The sequence below is a fragment of the Maylandia zebra genome, linkage group LG1 (assembly GCF_041146795.1).
Source record: "Maylandia zebra isolate NMK-2024a linkage group LG1, Mzebra_GT3a, whole genome shotgun sequence".
NCBI classification, from domain to species: Eukaryota; Metazoa; Chordata; class Actinopteri; order Cichliformes; family Cichlidae; genus Maylandia; species Maylandia zebra.
In genome coordinates, this window is record NC_135167.1 from 1,492,737 (window position 1) to 1,512,026 (window position 19,290).

Genomic DNA, 19,290 nt, shown 5'->3' on the forward strand with positions numbered 1-19,290 from the left:
TTAATGTTGGTGGTGTTGAACGCCCCCTGCCTCGCTCACAGTCACGTATGATGTAAACCCTGGATCGCCCTGGCTACGGTCAGTTTGACAGAACAAACATGGCAGCCAGATATTTCTCACACACGTGAGGATTAACACAGGACCATCCCCACCTGACCTCTTCATAAACACTTTGACCTTATTGTCACGTGACTTTAGCTAAACGGTGAAAGACTGACTCGAGTTAAAGCTGCTTCTGTTTTTTAGTAAGTGTAATCTTGAAATGACTAATATTGTGTAGCTTTAAATACCAAAACAAACCACGACGGTTTACTCTGACCTATGAAATACCTCGTCCCCTCAGACATGCCACGCTGTCCTCTAATGTCCCACAACCACCTGTATCTGATCCACGTCACGCCACAGATATGAACAGCTATGCTGAAGAATAAGCTGAGACGAGAAGCTCGCCGTGGTTTGTGCGCTTCTTCAGCAACCTGCTGGCACGACGTCTGCGACACCCAGGCTGGTTCGGTCTGCAGAGATCATTTCCTCCTTCATAACAACTGCATGTTTCTATAACTCACCTGTTTAAATTGTATTAAGGCTTAAAGTTAGCATGAATAGGCGCGTGGCCTCTTTGACGACAGGTCTAACCCTAACCTGTACGCAGTGTTCTGACTGCGGCACATACAGGACAAAAAAAAAAACACAATCAAGAGATCTTTTATTTCACACGTGGACACTTGAGATGATCCTGTATCTTTAAATTTTACACAGAACAAGATCAAAACAAACCGGACGGAGGACAGAATCAGAAATAATCAGGGGCGATGCAAAACTGCACAATAACACACAAAGAGAGAAAAACAAGCAGAAGAATTGTGTGTCTGGATCATAGACTGTAGATAAACGATGGACCCAGGATGCCCCCTGCTCCTTTCTGACTCTAAGGGGACCATCATCTCCAGAATGTTTGATTCAATCACACCTGAGACCATTAAAGAGGAAGCGCCCCCTGCTGGGGGCCAGAAAGAATGCAGGATTAAGGCGTTTGATTTCACAGTCTGTGTAAATGGTTGTTTGAAGGGACCACAGTTGTTATTAATGTCACTGAGGTCAGGAAAGCACAAAAGCATCGTCCGTGGTCTTCGGCTTTGATCAAGCGGGACGTCTTCGTGGTCATCGGAGTCACGAAGGGCCGATGACCTCTGCTTCTTAGCGCTTCGCCGTGTTTGCAGCCATCTGGGTCACCTGGAAGAACAGAAACACCTGCTCACAGCTCGTCTTCATCGACGTGCCGCTCCTCTGATCATCTTTTCTCGTTCTGACTGGGAGAGAAACGCGATGATGCTCACCTGGTCGTCGATGCACCTGAACTGCCAGCTCCAGCTTGCGTTGTAGAGGAAAGGCCTGAGGTCGAAGCGGTTGTCGTCAGGACTGTAGCTCTCGGCGTGGTAGGACGGCGTGACCGTGGTCATCTTGTGGCGGTTCACAGAGTACATCCTGAAGAAGCGCTTGACCTTCTGGGCCACCTAAAGGAAAACCACGAGCTTGCTTCAGGTTAGGCTGCTGGGGACACGACCTTCATACCTGTGACCACTCAGACTGACCTCTGAGGGCGAGAGGGCGTCCTTCCACGTGTGAATGAGTTTACAGAACATACTGAAGGGGCCGCACTTGGAGATCTTCCTCAGTCGTCCGATCACAGACAACTCAGAGTAGGTCATCCCCATGTCGGCCTGCGGGGGGAGCACACACAGCGCTAACAGTCTAATAGCAGTCATGACGTGATGCTAGCAGAGCGCTTCACGCTGACATCTTTGGACTTTATAAAGACGCCTGCAGTCAGCAGCGAGCTGCAGTTAGCTTCCTGTCACCTGTGTACAAAGAGGCTTCAGCCCGCCGGGGGGCCTGATGGTTGCAGGGGCCCCTCCTCTACATCATACTGCACGCTCATAATCACAGTGTTACAGTAGAGCGGACTCTTAAGTGGTTAAATCGTGGACTGAACTTTAGCTGCACTCAGTCATTTTACTCTCACTATGAGCAGAGGGGCATGCTGGGAGATATACAATATAATATATATTAGGGCTGCTACAAACGATTATTCTGATAGTCGATTAATCAGATCATCATCCACTGGATGTACAGCGTACAGCTTATTGCACCAGCAGCATCTGCTCTCATATAACTATCATTAGCTTACAGCTTTAAGTGTTTACGGTGCTAACTAAAAATAAAGACAAGATGATAGTTTATTAAATTTTAATGAAATTTGCAGATTGTTTCGGTGAAGTTTAATAAACTCCTTGCTATCTAAAATATAACAGGACACCGGAGTATATTCTCCAGCATCTCACACTTCTGATAATCAGCTGTCTGCTTGACGTTTATTCAGCTGTGTAAAAACTATAACTTTAATCTCAGCCAAACCGATTTACTCAGGAACAAATAAAATACTAAAAAAAGCCAAACAATAACATTTTAAGTTATCTAAGTGACTCATATATCATGTTTAACCTGAGAGAGAAAGACGGCGGTGGGTTTGAAGCCGGGAGTCCGGTGTTCTCACGGCTCTAGCTAGCCTTGCCCCCGGCTAGCTATCGAGCTAGTGGGTAACAGACATCTCCGAAAACGTCGGAGCGCTTTTGAAAATATGTGGTGTCCTGATAAACTGAGCAGATATTTGAGGTTTACACAGCTACATTCTCGCCTGAAAATATGTCAAACGTTTATTTTGTGACCCAGAAAGAATAATAAGAGTAATATTAAAACTAACTAGCTGTCGCCATTGTTGGAAACTGAGCTGGGCCGTGCTATGAATTCTGGGACACAGCTGCTTCTTCTTCTTCGGGGTTTAACGGCAGCTGGCATCCTTGTACATGCAGTGCTGCCATCTTCTGTTTCAGTCCGTTATTACACTCTTAAATCCTGCTACTTATTCCTGCGTCTTTTGGGATCTTACAAAGCTTCAAACGACGCGTCGACTATTAAATCAGTCGTCGACGATTTTGCTAGTTGACTAATCGCGGCAGCCCTAATATATACAGCAGGATGAAGACGCTGCAGGGCTTTGGAATTGTGCTGAGCAGCAGAGTTGGTGGGTTGAGGTTTGTGTGCAGGAGCTTCGCGGCAACAATCATGTCTGTCATACAAACTCATTTCATTCTGAAGTCTCAGAGTGATGAAGGCCCGTTCCCGTCTGCGTCTCACCTCATCGGTCTGAGAAACTCGCCCGTCTGTCAGCGGCTCGAGCTCGGCGGTGGGCGGAGCTGCGAGGATGCTGCAGAGGAAACCAAAACCACCGACAAACTGAAAAACCACACGAGATGCTGCGTCTCTGAGAAATAACTCCAGTGTGAAAGCACACCGCAGCTGCAGCCGGGGGGCTGCAGAGGCGCAGACCCCCGTGGCCTTACCTTCTCAGAGCAGTGAGCTGCAGCTGCTCGGCGCAGTGCAGCAGGAAGCGCTTCAGGTCCGTCTTGCTGATGCCTCCGATCGGGTTGATGTCGGCGCTCGAGCAGTCGTATTTGGTGAAATAACCTGTGAGGCTGAGCAGGACGACGCCCTGTTATTCTATATGCTGCGTGAGCCGCACTAACAGTGAAAACGGCGAACACGGCGGCGGGTACCTCTCGTCCACGTTAGCAGAGCCGAGCACCAGCAAGCCCCCGGGTCTGCCCCGAGCCCACAGGCTGAGCTGGGCAAACAGGTAAGCCAGGACCATCCTGACCCGAGCCTGGGAACACACACAGGAAGTGAACACTGTGACAAAGTTCAGCCGGGTCGCGATGGCGTTACGTGAACGCCGCGGTTAAACTGTCAGAGGCGCTGCACGCCACAAACATCTGCAGCTTCTGACCTGCACGTTCTGCAGAGCCAGGTTTTCTCTCGCACTTCCCCCACTCGCACGAAACTGAGGCCACCGTCCGGTAACCGCCGAGAAGATACCCAGAATGCCTTTCACCGCCACATCTATGTTGATGTTCATGTGCGTGCTGCAGGAGACAGAACGAGTCAGAACTGTTCCTGTGAGCCTCTCAGTGTCGTGGTCTTCACCATGGATCTACCTGCTTCCTACCTGCCGATCTGATTGGCCAGGTCTCTGGCCCTGTTGCGCGTGTCCTCGGAGGAGTTTTCGCTCGCCATGTAGCAGGTGGTGAAGACGCGAGCGCACAGCTGCTTCGGGTCCTGCGGATGATACGACTCGTCGCCGACCACCCTGCGGACGTCTTCCAGCACCCGACTGTCTGTGAGGAAGACAGACCAGCAGGCAGGAAGTTACATCATTCGGCTCATCCTGGGAGCTGCTCCTCCACACAAATGCTTCCTGTTTATCTCCTGAAACCCTCAGATTTGTCTTTACTCTGAACACTCGGCTCAAAATGCTCCGACTGAAGATCTGCACAGGTTAATATTCACCAGTATACTGTAACAGAACATATAAACAGCATCTCTGGAGGAGAATCAGCGGAGGGTACTCACTGCCGCCCTCGACAGCCCGGCACAGCTGCACGCACATGCAGTGGACGATGCAGGCGGTGGAGGAGCTGTCGACGCCGCCGCTCAGAGGCAGCAGGAAACCAGCCTGAACACAAACGAGCAGACAGCTCAGAGGCCCAAACCACACACTTCTCAATGTAGCCAAAGATGACCTCACACCTGTCCTCCTCACCTGGCCGCTCCTCCTCAGGTAGTCCCACAGCCAGCAGGCCGGCCCTAAACTGAAGCACGCAGCAGCAAACAGCTGTAAGAGAGGCTCTCTGGGAGCTTTACAGAAGCTTCATTTAAACGTACCTGATCTCTTCCTCTGGTGTGTGAAAGTGCCATTCTATTGGCTGGTGGGTGGGCAGGTAGACGTCGTCACAGCCGGACAAAGAAAAGTCCACTTTGACCCTGTGACAAGGTTTGAAGTCACTTTCCTTCCACACGGAGAAACACGAGAGATAAACACCGTCAGCACCTGACATTCATCCAGCACCGCCACTCACAGGTGACCTCTGCATGACCTTTAACACGAGCTCTGCTGTGGGGGGGGCGACCTGTCATAGGTCGTCTGCCTGTATTATTGGTCTTGGCCTCACAGTATAAAGCATCAGCCTGTTAGCAGGTTAATGCGCTGATTGGTTTGGATTGAAGGTCGACCACGAGCGTTCGTGGCTCTGTGACTCTGAAACACCTACAGGGACTCGAACACTATCAAGGTTTTACATTTTTAAATCAAGCAAATCTTATTGCTTCCCATCCTCAGAGCTCTGCAGCGCTCACTGAGGATGGGTCAAAGGTCAAAGCAGCTGCGGGAGGAGCTGAGAACCTGTGATGATGTGGAGGTCATGCTGGTCAACTATGGTCACTGCTGGTCACAGGTCATCACAGAAACTGAGCTGATAACAGAGAAAAACACAAACGCAGCTTCATGCTGTTCACAGGTTGGACAGCAGGGGGCGCTCTCTCACCAGCTGAGGCTGACACAGCTCTCCTCTGTAGCTGCGAACGTCCTCCAGATCCAGAGTGGCCGTAATCACCTCCTACCACACACACACACACACAGAGACACACACACACACACACAGAGACACACACACACACACACACACACACACACACAGAGACACACACACACACACACACAGACACACACACACACACACACACACACAGAGACACACACACACAGAGACACACACACACACACAGACACACACACACACAGAGACACACACACACACACACAGACACACACACACACACACAGAGACACACACACACACACACAGAGACACACACACACACACACACACACAGAGACACACACACACACAGACACACACACACACAGACACACACACACACACACACACTCTTCATGGCAGGTTTTGATAAGAAGCTTCACAGAACAGGTTAAACTTTTCTTGGTCTTAATGAAAGCTACACACAGGCAGCTGCGTTTGGTTGGTTTAGGGTCGCACATCCATCAGTCTGTTAAAAGCTTGGCTCTGATTGGTGGCTGCGACACACACATCGGTCCGACATCTTCACCTGCAGTCTCGGTGCAGCACAGGAAACACTTCCCTAAAACAGCCCCTCCTCTACCCGAGGAGCTTTGCATGAATCAAAATTCAAACTAATCCCTCATCATCGCGTCCTCGGCCTGTCAGGTGGTCCCGTGTCTGAAACGAGCTGCTCCTGCTGATCTCACCTGAGCTTCGGGATCACTGCGCACACACCGAGCTCATCGTCATGTTTAACCTCCAGCAGGACATACATGACAGGAAACCTTTTCACGTACCACATCATCGAGGGAGAACTGCGCTCCCTGCGCCACGACGTCACCGTTAATGGCCACCATGGCGCAGCCATCGTAGTAGACGCGGTCTCCGTCACAGCCCCTCTGGTTGGCGTACAGGTAGATTCCTCCGCTCTGCAACGTCACCAGCAGACGGCGTCACGTACAACACTGCCCCGTCGCGCTCAGTGCTCGGCCTCGTATTCGAGCGCGTACCTTGGTGGTGGCCGACTTGATCAGGTTGACCCTCTGGTCAGCTTTGCGGAGCTCGTGGTGGCTTGCGGACGAGTTGGTGAAGATTTCAACGCCGTCCCGACCCATCTGAATGTGAGGGCTGAGGAGAGGACAGACGTTAGCAGGAGAGCGAGCGAGCGCCATCGCACCTGCTGGCAGCCTCTCCCCACCTGTCGGGGTTCCAGAGCTCGGCGCAGATCTCAGTGCCGATGCAGGTGTCCTTCGTGGAGAGCACGCAGTCACCGAAGGGGACGGTGTCCTGCAAACAGGAACGAGGCGACAAAATTCAGACGAGAACCTCTCACCAGACATGAGCTGGTAACTGCGACGGCAGAGGTTACCTGGCCTGTCACCTCCTGGATCATTCGGGGCAGGAAATACTCCTCCACCTGCCTGAAAGAACCAATCAGACACACCCACGTTTAGGGACACGTGGTCACATGCAGACACGTGACAGATTAAAGCTGAACTCCAGAGTGACCGACCGCAACTTGTTCCAGGGGGAGAACCAGCGCACCTCTCTGTAGTTCCCGTGGTTGGCCATCAGCATCTTGGGCCTGATCAGCAGGATTTTTCTATGATGAAGAAGCAAAGTGTTCGTTTAGCTCAATGTGGAGGAAGACTACGACCTGGAGGAGGAGGTGTGGCCTTGCTGACGTACCTGTTGAGGAACAGGACGCGGCAGTTGTAGCGCACGTTGTGATGCATGATGGGCCTGAAAGGACAAGAAACAGTCAGAGCTGCAGGAGAGGAGACGTTACAGGTGCACGCCACATCACGTCCAGCAGGTGGAGCCAAAGCCTCGCGCTGCACTCTGAACACTCACATCCCCACGTCACAGATGATGTCCTGAGTGACGGGAGACTCCAGAAGATTCCTGAGGACCTGGAAGCTGTGCAGCAGCGTGTCCGACTCATAGAAGTGGTCTGCGCAGCCGTAGCCGCTGAAACAAAGCAGAGAAGAAGAGTTGGACCAACAGATGACGCGTGAGTTTAATAAGGACGTAAAAGAATCGTACCAGATCTCCAGCTCTGGACCCAGCCTGTACTTGGCTCCGTGAGCTTTGGCTTCCTCGATACCTGCAGGCAGACGGGAGAACTGCAGCATCACACACACCTGCCTGAGATCACAGATAACTCTGATAATCAGCCTGTGACAGAACTAATAATTTAACATGAGCTTTATTTATTTTCTTATCGCGAGCTCGTGTCATGTGACTCGTCCACCTGCAGTAACCCACAGTGTGCAGACGACTCAGCCACTGTTAGTCAGAGCAGCCACAGCTGGTCAGTGTGTGCCTGTGTCCACACACACTCAGGACACTCCGACAACCCTTCACCCGGGTCAGATCCTCCACGCAGCTAGGAGAGAGGTATCAAACATAAGGCCCAGGGGCTGGGATCGGCCTGGCTGAAACTCAAATCTGGCCCAATAAACAAGTTTAGAAACTGTAAAGGAGATTTGGAACTTTTAGCTGTGTTTTCCTGTTTTTCCATCAACTCGTACAGAAATGTCTGGGTTTCTTTCACAGTGAAAGACATGACCTTTGACTTCAGGTGACGTGGTTTCAGGTCGAGTCCTTTAAAGATCTTTCTGACAAAACTACGATGGTTTGATTTTTCATCAGTGTCCTGGTTTGGACACATACACGCACACACACACCTCGTAGTTTTGCTATGATGCCGCGTGGATTCTTTGTTATTACTAGAGATGGACCGATCCGATATTACGTATCGGTATCGGTCCGATACTGACCTAAATTACTGGATCGGATATCGGAGAAAAATAAAAAATGTAATCCGATCCATTAAATATCACGAAAGCACCTCACAAAACTTGCAACACGCCGTAACTCACCTCAGAACGTTAGCACGTCGGAGCAGTATGCATCACGTGATAGAGCGGCTGTGGCATGCGGGACCTGTCGGTGGTCTGGATAGCATGTGGAGCTTCGCTAGCAACCCGGCATTTCATCTCCGACAAAGTTATCCCCGAGAGAAGTAAAGCAAGTGTGTAAGTCCATCTCTGAATGTTTGTAAAGCATTCCTGCGTTAAGCTTAACAAGCGATATATGGAGCGACTGCCTCTCCTGCTGCTACTTCAATCATGAAACTGCTTAACGATCAGCTGATCAGCTTTTCTGTCGTGAGTCCGTCTCTCTTGTTTGCTTTTGGCCCACTTTGCACCAGAAAGAGGAAACCAGCGGCTGAACAACAGCAGCACGTTTAAGCTTGATCAGCTGTTGTTAGAATGTATTTAATATTACTTTCTACTCGAGGATCTTTTTCTACGTAGCTGACGCTGGTAACTGTGCAGGGGCGGATCTAGCAAAGTTTAGCCAGGGGGGCCGATAGGGCATGAACAGGGAAAAGGGGCACAAAGACATACTTTTCTTTCTTATTCTCATTTAAAATGTCGAGCTTTTAATAAATAATTATCTGACACTCAAAGTTTTAATTTGATGTAAAATGAATAGAAGTCAATTACTGTATATAGTGACGATTAAGTCTAATATATATACCCTAGTAAGCTATAGTACTTTTTCCTTTGGGAAGGTACCATCTGTGCAGTCTGCAATTTTGTTGAAGAAAGATGTTGAATCTATTTAATATTTCTTGAAAAATAATTGATTTCTGTGCATTTTTTTTCACACTGCATCAAATTAAGGTTGATTACGTCGATTAAGCATCATGAGGTGGAGCGTGAGGGGTGGTTCCCTATTTTTTATTTATTTATTTTTGTTGTTGCTGGGAGTTGGAACCCTATTAGTTAGGTTGCTTAATATTTACGCTAAGTACTCTTTAAAATACCAGAATAGGGAGGATGGTGTAGGTCTAAGTTTATTAGATTGATCAGTATTGCTGAACTATGAAATATTTTTTTTTTGCATACAGGTATAACAGAATAGCTTTAGTGTAGTTGTTGTTTTAAACTTGAGTATGAACTTATACAAAATGCAGCAAGATATTTAAAAAACAGTTTTGTTGATTAAAAAACACTATATCGGATTCATATCGGTATCGGCAGATATCCAAATTTATGATATCGGTATCGGACATAAAAAAGTGGCATGTGCCATCTCTAGTTATTACTGATTCATGTTGCTGATGCGTGTTTGCTGAAATGTGCAGTGAGCGTGGGTGACTCGCGTGGGTGACTCTCCTCCCACAGACTGAATCGAAATAAAGCGAGCTGAACGTTTTATTATTACCGAGTGGCAGCAGACCCACGCACCCTGTGACGGCGCACGGGGATAACGCGTCATACGTTTTATGAAAAGCAGAGTTGTTCGTGGCCGTGATTGGCTGGGCCACAGCCTGAGCTCGCGCTGCGGTCTCACTCACTCCTCAGGATCCGCTCACAGTTGCCTTCAAAGTCCAGAGCCCACTGGTTCAGACAGCAGGTAGCCATGGTCACCTTCCGGCCCATGTCGGCGGGTCACGTGGTCACACGGCGCAGGTGATCGAGGACAGAAAGGTTCAGGTGAGAGCGGAGCTGCAGGTCAGCGGCTGTGTGAGCGCTTCCTGCCGCCTCTTCTTCCCCCGCTGCCTTCACTGAGCCCGTGAGCGCTGCTGCCCCCTGCTGGATCCTCACAGACTCACACCGACGGCAGAGGGTGGGCGCAGGCAGGGAAAAAGCCTCTGAGTTCACAAAATGATCCAAAAACAAAGACACATTTATACCATTTGTCCTGCGACGCTTCATTTTTAGAGGATAAACTGGAAAAGATTCACATATGTGAGCTCCTGGATCAGTAGCAGAAATCAGCTGGAGTTGAACCTGTGACGAAACATTTGCCCCGTCCTGATTTCTTAGTTTGAGCTTTATAGACTTGGTGTAGTTGATGGAGCCACGAGGAAGCACTCTGCTTAAGCAGGATGATCCCAAACACACCAGCAAGCAAGTCCAGTGTGAATGTGTCACGAGTGTCCGAGTGAAATTCCTCCATCCATGTGAAAGACTCACTGAAGGCTGCCAAGGCTGGAGGGTTGTTAGTTAGCTTCACTTTTTATACACTGCAGGTTTGGAAAGCTTTCTTTCTTTTAATAAAAGAAACCATCGTGAAGAGCTGCATCTTGTCATCACTGGCATCATTTTGTCTAATTTGAACATTTGATGACCTGAAACACATAAATGTGACATATGCAAAAAACCAAAACCCACAGATATCTGGGAGGAGGCAGATCCTCTGTGCTGTGAGCTCAACCTTTCATTTCATTCTTCCCTCGCACCACCATCACTGGGTTTCTACCTACAACTGTCAGATCTTTCATCGTTAAATCATCTGATACACAAAAAACTTAATATTGAATATTTTACAAGCAGCTTCAAAATGTAATAAAATAATAAAATAAGAGGTAAAACAAAATTTAAGGACTGACATCACAGCAGGGAGCCGCATCCTTCAGTAACAATGAACTTTATTTTCTCTAAAACATGCACTTTGTGTGGACAGTGTGAGCAGGTGGAAACGGCATTTATTGTCATCGGTTACAAAGCTGAGGGGCGGTCACGGCCGGAGATGACACTACAATCACAGACACACTACGACTGCTGCAGGGAAGCCGTCGCTTCCCGTCTCGCTTCCCAGCCTCGTCCATCACTCAGCGCTTCCACCGAGCACTTAGGTGTGTGAGGCCAGAAGGGGGTTTCATAAAGACTCGAGTCTCAGCAGGAAACCAAACAAACAGGCTGGAATCAGCCCAATACGCCGGATTTAGCACGATAATGTGACACGACATTCCTGTGCTACCATGAGACGCGGCCCTCAAAGCAGAGATCTTTTCAGGGTCAAAGTTTTCGTTTATTCTTCGACAAACATGAAGCTTTAAGTCTGGCCTGTCCTGCTCCTTCTTTATGAAACACCCCTCTGCACGATTCCTCCTGCTACAAAGATGAACTGCAGCGCGGCACAGGCGTGAACGTGTATGAGCGAACGGACGGATGCACGCTTTCTTCTGGTTCATGAAGATCCACACTGACAAGGTGGAGCAGCTTCTTCTACATCACAAGGTCCAACAGAGAGTGTGTGTGTATTTTATATGAACACATGTTCCAGTAATCACACACACACGCACGCACGCACGCACGCACGCACGCACGCACGCACACTCAAATGCACATGAAATAAATAGCAGATATGTACACAGCTTCCATCATGTGGGGGACAGATGGAATTCGTAGCCCTGTCATGTTTCAGTGATGGAAGAACAGCTAATGATGGTGACAGAGGAGGAATCCAGCTTCGTCACAGTCCGGGTACGACGCGGAAAACAAGTCTGAAAAAAGACGAGGGCGGAGTCAAAAGGCAGCGGCTGAAAGCTGATCGGAGCCCACGGTGGAAAAACCTCGACGTGCATCTGCTGTCCTGGTATTTCCCCACCTCCACCTCGCCTGTACAGCTCAGTGTGAGAGAAGGCAAAGGCAGCACCTGCCATTCTCCTCTGACGCCATCGATAACGATCAATAACCAATCCAGAACCAGCGTCGCCCGTTCAGGCATCGCTCTGAGCTCCTCCACATAAGTTTGAAGAACTTTAGTTTCCAAATGGAGCGCCCTGTGGTGCGTCTGAGCCGTGCTCCCGGCTGGTCGTTGCTCATATTACTGATGACAGAAACGATGGCTGTGCTATCCAACAGAACGTCCTGACCACCTGGACTATTCGGACTCAATGGAAGCAGAAAAACGGGCCGTGTGTGATTAACTGTGCTGCTATCTGTCTGCTGATGCCAGCACTGCTGCAGCTTCAGGGTTTCTCTATTGTCATATCGCAGACTACCTCAGGGACCCAGTGAAGCCTCTGGTGTGACCTCAGGGCAGAAGTGAAATCTAACCTGTGTTATTTCCACTTCTACTCGTGTCAGTGTTTGAACACATTTTGCTATTTTACACCCACAAATCCATTTTCCACAGCTTATCTGGAGGCAGCAGTCCATCAGGCTGAAACTGGTGCAGCTCTTCTGGGGAAGCACGAGGCCAGCTCAGAGACACAAACTGTGTCCTGAGTCTGGCCTCCTCCCAAACACCTCACACTGCCTCCTTCCAGTGTGAAGGACGCTACACTCTGACCTCCTCCTGAAAGACTGAGCTCCTCCTTCAGAGGAGCCTCACAGTATCTACAACACGGCTCAGGGTCAAAGGTGAGGGTAAGACCGACGGCATCCACACACTTCAGATCCGTATTGTGATCTGCCGTGAACAACAGCCCAAGAGCTCTTAAAGAACTGGGCGGAGCTACACCTCCCTGACCCGTACGGAGGGACTCCACCTGTTTCCTGCTCAGAACCGTGGCCTCAGATTTGGAGGTACCAGTTCTTCACACATGGTTACGGACCAGAAGAAACACAAATGTGAGGCTCAAACTGACGAACTCTACCCGTGCAGAGAGGCTGAGAGTTTCCATCTGTCAGAGGGAAAAGTGACAAGTGAACAATGAAATGTAAGGACAGTGAACATCAGTTACTGACAGGCAAATGTCCCTAAAACCCGTGGATGATGAGAACAGGGGTGTGTAAAAAGACCAAGGTGCAATAAGACACATCCCGGAGAGCTCAGGAATCACTCGATAAGAAACGCCGCAGCCAGGGCTCGGTGAGCAGATCCTGGAGCTGCGGAGTCACGTCTACCAGTGAAATCAAAGGCATTTATCCACATGTGATAAATGTGTTCTTCACACGCGTGTCTTCACAGTCCTCGTGGTGCTGTTAAGGCACCGAGCAGCAGGATCATACATCGCTTCAATCCTCCCACATCCATAAAAACGGGAAATTTGACCAAATGTTGGCGTTTCATAGTTTTGTCACTATAAAAAAACAACCTAAGCTGTGCAGGGAGCCCCAGTAATGCAACCACGTGGGCCTGAATATGCTTTAAAGCAGCCTAAGGTTTCTATATGATGACATTCGTGGCGTTGACTTCTTTTACTTTAAGCCTAAAGATGATCTGCTTGTTAAGAGATGACCTCAGAGAACTTCTTCCAGGTCCTGTGCAGCTGTTGATCAGCTCTATTTACGCACAGCACACGTTTAAAAACTCAGCGTCTGACTTCAGAGTGAGCTCGGGATCATCGAGAGATCCAAACCAGCCCGAGACGTCTGAGTGACCGAGCTCGGTCGGCGCTGCCGAGAGCCCGACGCGTAAACTCGCTGTGCAGACTGTAAAGAAAGATGGACAGAGCTAAAAAGTGGCATCAGCGCTGACGTTTAGCTCTCAGCTGCTGGTCCACGTTTCACTGCGGTGACATCATATCCCATCAGGGTCACATCTGGGCAGCTACATCCATCCTTTATATACAGTCTATGACATGAACTGTGCTTTTGTAGTCTTTTTTAAATCCTTCAGCCAGAGAGCGAGCTTTCTTCCTGCTCACCTCATAAATCCTCCTTTTGATTAAACTTTATCGTCACAGCTGAGCGAACAGCTGCACAGATGTTTTATTGGACTGTTTTCCACCCTCAGCTGTTCCTCAGTTTCCCTGATTTTAGGACTGAAGAGGATTCGGACCTGGAAACGGTTAAAGGCGTCAGACCTAACAAGCAAATCGAACAATTACAAATTAATTTTCTGAGGTGTAAATAAATTCTGTCAGTTAATAACTGAATTCTTGCTTATTCTAGTAGCCACGCTGGCGTGTGACTGTGGGCGGGTCAAATAAAGATCAAAACACATCTTCACACAGGTGACGGCAGACTGATGTTTGGTGTGAGGAGGAGGAAGCAGCTGAGCGAGCAGCAGGACGCGAACAGGCCTGCGTCGGTCCACGTGTGCGTGTCAGGCTGCCGCTCATTTCCTCTTTATTGTTGTGATTTCAAAAGGAAGCTGCGGTAGAAATTCAGTATAAAAACGTCCGTACAATCTTCACTCTGTCTCTGGTTTGAAGCTGAGAGCTTTCAGTCCTCACGCCACACAGCAGGATGCAGCCGCAGGAAGTGCGCTCTCGGGACGGCGTGCTGTTAGCGTCCCTCCATCCTGTGAGGTGTGATGTTGGGCTGTCAGATATAAGGAGGGAGTGTCCAGTGTGTGTGTCTGCATGCATGTGGGTCCTGTGTGTGTCTTCAAAGTCCACACGCACCTGTGTGAGTGTGTGTGTCACTGTCCGGGGAAGGTGGGGTAGTGTGTCGGGGAGTGTGTGTGTATGTGTGGCTGAGACTGCGTGTGTGTGTTTGCCAGGGGCAGCGTCGCGTGGCGGTCGGGAGGCAGGCGGGTGGACAGCAGCTCGTCTTCCGCGGCGTCACCTGCAGACGGAGCAGAAAGACACCTGTTACCTGAGGTAGGCGGAGCCTTGATGCTACTTGACTCTGATATCGATTGATGGGTTTAGATTTTATTATTGTCATTTGTATCAGGAAATATTTAACCATATGTGCTCAGAGGTGTATAATCGATAGTGTAGTGATAGGATGTGTGATGTTCAGCAGTCTGCAAAGCGTGCAGAGTGTTCTGGCATCCACACCCGGAGCGCGGGAGAGCTCGTAGCTTCTCTTATTGTTCTGTGGTAGGATAAACGTGTCTGTTTGCTGTGCAGCAAATTGTCCTTAACGTTCCAGCGAATAAGTTCATGCTATAAACCTATCATCGATCTCCTCAACACGTGTGTGTAAAGCGTCGGCGTCGCGACACGACAAAAACACAATCCACCAAAAACTCTGAAACCAAAGCTGAATTTGTCTGTCGGGTCTCTGCGCAGCTCCTCTAACATCGGACTCTTTACATCTGCACGTTTCTGATGTTTACTCTCCAAACAATGTTTTCAGGTCACAGCGCACCGAGAAGCAAATACTCGATTACTCAGGAGTTTCTCTTGTTTTGGGACATCGTGGAGTGACGAATGAAACGTAGAGAAAAGCAGCAGGTGAGGAACAGCTTCACCAAAACATGATGTTTGAATATATTAAGAGTTTATGAATAATGTTTATTTGAAGTTGCAAAGACAGAAATATCTGCCTGGATACTTTATGTTGCATGTGTGACTCTACAGATGTTCTTATGAAGCATAAACTGGTAACGTCTCTGTATTTGGACACGACTCGTCACTCATGTGTTTCTGTCTTTGTCTTTTTTGACGATCTGTCAATAAAATAAATAAAGACAATTTTATTTATATGGCACCTTTCTAGACAGAGTCACAAAGGGCTGCACATAAGATAGAGAGTCATAAAAAGGTCACACAGACAATATAAAACAAGCAAGAATGAACCAAAAGCAGTTTTAAAAAGGTGAGTTTTGAGTTGTTTTTTAAAAACAACACTGAGTCCATCTGTACTGAACGACCCTCTGCCTCCTTTGTCCTTCACCCCTGCTGGAGTGAAGGACAAAGGAGGTGAGAAAGGAGGTGAGAAAGGAGGTGAAGAGAATGAAAAAAGTAAAGTAAACACGGAGATGGAGCATGGAGGTCATCAGAGCGGGACTTCCTACGAGTGCAGAGCTTTAAGGAGGCGACCATGAAGACAACAATCAGGTTTGGTTCTTGAGTTTATGGGAGGAGCTTTTGAACTTCTGACATCATCAAGAGTTCAATCCTGTATAAATCTCGTGTAAATGTTATGTAAGGGTTGGCGTGCGGCGTACCGCTGCCGGGATCCATGCCGGTCTGGTTTCCAGTGATGTGGTGCCAGTAGGCGGATCGGGGCAGGATGGCAGTGGGGGTGCAGGGGTACGAGCCAGACTCTGAGCCCTTCGACAGCAGCTGGGATAAAAAACACAACATCAGGAATTGAGACAATAAGCGCAGGAAGTAGCACGGCTCACACGCAGTCAAAGAATCAAGTTCATTTTATTGTGAAAGCGTCCCAGCAGGAAGACGCCACGGGTACGACCAGCCCGTTTTTAACCACATGATGTAATCCCATGTTCTCTTCTGCTGGCTCTGAGCCTCTGAGCAAGGCAGGTCTGCATTTATCTCTGTGAGATTTTTATTTACTGCTTTTCTGTTTATTTACCAAATAAACTGAATAAAATGTGAATGTGAAGCACAAAAGTGAAATTTCATAGGACTTCATAGCCTTGATTTATTATAATTGTTTGTTACAGCGTTACAGGAAGTTTATTTTGACCTTTTCTAAACTTTGTTGAGACGAACACATTTTTTATGCATTTATTAACACTTAATGGTGCTTTGTTTAAATTAAGATGCTCTTTGAAACGGGGAAGTCGCCCCCTTCTGGATGTTTTCTGACCTGCTACTTCCATCATTTATATACAGTCTGTGGCTGTGCGCTGCTGTAATCGCACAGGGTTTGAATAAAGGTTGAATTTGAACCCGAGTCTGCTGAAATCATCAGAAAGGAAAGGTCACACCTCACCCTGCTGTTCTTCTCCATCTCCAGCAGGACCTTCTTGTGCTGCTCAGCGATGGCTAGCGTGGACGAGTGGACCCTCTGGTAGATCTGCTCCCCCTCTCTGGTCTGGAAGGTGTAGAGTCCCTCGCCGCTGTCACACATCCTGCACATGACAGCAGCTCAGCGTGAAAACGGCGGTGTTATCTCGCGGTCGTCTGAATCCTACCTACTGCTCAGTTTTCTCTCTGAGTCACTCCAGAGAAGATAAAGGTTGAGATGAGGGAAGTAAAGCACTGCTCATCCTCCAGAACTACGTCACCAAATTAGGGATTTACCCGTTTGTTGTTAACAAGACGACAAATGTGAAAGTGATCTGCAGTTTCATCTCTGGCCTGGTTCTTCCTGCCGTCTTTGTGTAGTTAAAGGTTTTTTTTGCTGCTGGAGGAGCAGAGTGTCGGACGCACTTGTTGTTCAGCCTGTAATCACGTTTGGTCAAATTAGAAAAATAAAGTGTGTGAGGCAAAGCAGCATCCTGAGCAGCTCCTCCAACGTCCACTCCAGGCTCAGCCCCTTTATACTCGCACTCACTGACTGATGGCGCTTTTCTGATAATCGATCGATGTGCATCTTCTCCAATCAGATTTGAGTTTAAGCGCAGACACACACACACACACACACACACACACACACACACACACACACACACACACACACACACACACACACACACACACACACACACACACACACACACACACACACACAGCATTATCTGCATGCTGACCCAATCATAGCTGGTCAGGTTCTATCAAAGAAGAGCAGATAAGGAGGTCTGTCCCAGCATCGATTCATCGACTAATCTATTCAATCTCCTCACGAGGCTCAGCCCAATGCAGCGCCCTGCGTGTGTGTGTGTGTGTGTGAGTGTGTGTGTGTGTGTGTGAGTGTGTGTCTGTGTGTGTGTGTGTGTGTGTCTGTGTGTGTGTGTGTGAGTGTGTGTGTGTGTGTCTGTGTGTGTGAGTGTGTGTCTGTGTGTGAGTGTGTGTGTGTCTGTGTGTGTGAGTGTGTGTGTGTGTGTGGTATCCTTGGACTGACAGTATGTGAGTTCAGATAAGCACTTCATCTCAAAGTCACCTTGCTAACAAAGGATGGCGCTCTCTAACCTGTGATGGATGTCACCTGTGTTTATCTGAGGACAGACCACCCCCCCTCCCCGACCACCACGAAGTCTCACCGTCCAGCCTCGAAGGTGAAGCGGGTGGCGTCGCGTCCGTAGCGCCGCAGCGAGCAGAGCGGCCAGGTGACCAGCTTGGTGCGAGGGTTGTGGATGTCCCACAGGTAGATGTTCTCGTGGGTGATCTGCATCATGCACTCGCCGTAGATGTCCAGGTTGGGGCAGGGGAGGAGGAAGACGTTGAAGCGCTCTGAGGAGACAGAGGACGGTCAGACTCCGCCCAAATGTTAAGTAAAATCTGTGTTCATGCTCAGGTCCTCACAGTAAACACCGATTAACAGTGAACTGCTTTTTTTGCAGCTGGAGGATGAATAAAGTTAAAGTTAATCATTGTTTCATAACAGACGCAGCCTCTAAAGTTTTCATAACTGTGTGCAAAGAGCACTGCAAGGTTTATGAAATCTGACATAAAAATAAGCAACAATAAACAATAATAGGTTCACAGTTGGAGGAGCTTTCAGCATCACTTCCTGGTTTTAGTTTGAAATGTTTCACAGTGAACTGAAAACGTCTTTGTGCTGGGCTGGACTTTCATGTAATACCACATCGTGCCACACGATGGTGCAGCGAGTCAACCGTGATTTAACGAGTCATTAAGAGCAGATTTACATCAGCAGCCTCGATCAAAGGAAAAGAACCCAAAAGAAACATCACGGGTAAAAATACCATACATTCAAAAACTGATCAACACGCCCCCACCTCCTCCTGTCCCAGCATCCTCCTGTCACACCAACCCTCTGCACGTCCTCCTTCACTACATCCATGAACCTCCTCTGAGCTCTTCCTCTTCTGCTCCTGCCTGGCAGCTCCATCTTTATCCTCCACCCTCCCTCCTCTGCACACGCTCAGACCCTCTCAGCCTCTGACTCTCAGCTGTCCCTCTGATGGACTCATTTCTGATCCTGTCTCACTGCCATGAACATCTGCACATCTTCAGCTCGGACTGATAAAATGGTCATAGTTACAGTGTGTGTGTGTGTGCTGTACCTGTGTGTTCACACTGCACTCCAGCAGCCAGCAGGTCTGGCTCGCCCATGCTGATGTCATTAAGTCGCATCCCCAAACACTCGATCGACAGCGTCTTGAACCAATCCTCAGCCTCCAGCTCTGAGAGAGAGAGAGAGCTGTCGGGGACTACAAACACGTACTGGCTTCACCTCACCGAGGATTTAAAATCCTGCTCCTCACAAACAAACTCAACTCAAAAAGTTGGAACTCTCAAAATCACATAAATCTATATTTATTTATTTTATCCACAGTAGAACGCAGACTTTAA

The 19,290-nt window shown here is 48.7% G+C and overlaps 2 protein-coding genes across 7 annotated transcripts in view; both read right to left on the bottom strand.

Moving 5' to 3' along the window:
- Nucleotides 1-689: 689 nt before the first annotated feature.
- On the bottom strand, nucleotides 690-10,063 carry nadsyn1 (NAD synthetase 1). Of its 3 annotated transcripts, none has more exons than XM_004565698.5 (21): nucleotides 9,847-10,063; nucleotides 7,521-7,581; nucleotides 7,329-7,445; nucleotides 7,164-7,217; nucleotides 6,988-7,077; nucleotides 6,844-6,895; nucleotides 6,673-6,761; nucleotides 6,485-6,602; nucleotides 6,272-6,403; nucleotides 5,439-5,510; nucleotides 4,780-4,904; nucleotides 4,658-4,706; nucleotides 4,468-4,570; nucleotides 4,064-4,232; nucleotides 3,845-3,980; nucleotides 3,615-3,721; nucleotides 3,402-3,533; nucleotides 3,196-3,265; nucleotides 1,593-1,721; nucleotides 1,338-1,514; nucleotides 690-1,233 (listed from the first exon to the last, which is right to left on the bottom strand). In XM_004565698.5, exons 1-21 carry the CDS (start codon nucleotides 9,929-9,931, stop codon nucleotides 1,198-1,200), a joined length of 2,103 nt encoding a protein of 700 aa, XP_004565755.1. In that variant the 5' UTR covers nucleotides 9,932-10,063; the 3' UTR covers nucleotides 690-1,197. The 3 variants fall into 3 exon arrangements, with proteins under 3 accessions (XP_004565755.1, XP_012778576.1, XP_012778577.1); XM_012923122.4 differs by lacking the exon at nucleotides 9,847-10,063 and adding an exon at nucleotides 9,737-9,830; XM_012923123.4 differs by lacking the exon at nucleotides 5,439-5,510.
- An 843-nt stretch (nucleotides 10,064-10,906) lies between these two features.
- The window catches only part of dok4 (docking protein 4), a 57,853-nt gene continuing 49,469 nt past the window's right edge, over nucleotides 10,907-19,290 (bottom strand). For 3 of the 4 annotated variants that reach the window (XM_024803281.2, XM_076883313.1, XM_076883335.1), the window contains 5 exons: nucleotides 19,002-19,121; nucleotides 18,015-18,204; nucleotides 16,800-16,943; nucleotides 16,071-16,188; nucleotides 10,907-14,737 (listed from right to left, as the gene is read on the bottom strand). In XM_024803281.2, the coding sequence (XP_024659049.1) occupies nucleotides 14,558-14,737; nucleotides 16,071-16,188; nucleotides 16,800-16,943; nucleotides 18,015-18,204; nucleotides 19,002-19,121 (752 nt within the window). In that variant the 3' untranslated portion in view covers nucleotides 10,907-14,557. The remainder of the gene's footprint in view (nucleotides 14,738-16,070; nucleotides 16,189-16,799; nucleotides 16,944-18,014; nucleotides 18,205-19,001; nucleotides 19,122-19,290) is intronic. The other variant, XM_014411149.4, reaches the window with a different exon arrangement.

What these genes read in the sequence shown, in the direction of transcription:
- nadsyn1 (XM_004565698.5), bottom strand. Translation starts at nt 9,931, where the DNA reads ATGGGCCGGAAGGTGACCATGGCTACCTGCTGTCTGAACCAGTGGGCT. An exon ending in CAGCTCACTGCTCTGAGAAG is followed by an intron (nt 3,266 to 3,401) that starts GTAAGGCCACGG and finishes TTTCCTCTGCAG; the next exon opens with CATCCTCGCAGCTCCGCCCA. An exon ending in GAGTTTCTCAGACCGATGAG is followed by an intron (nt 1,722 to 3,195) that starts GTGAGACGCAGA and finishes CTCCCCCCGCAG; the next exon opens with GCCGACATGGGGATGACCTA.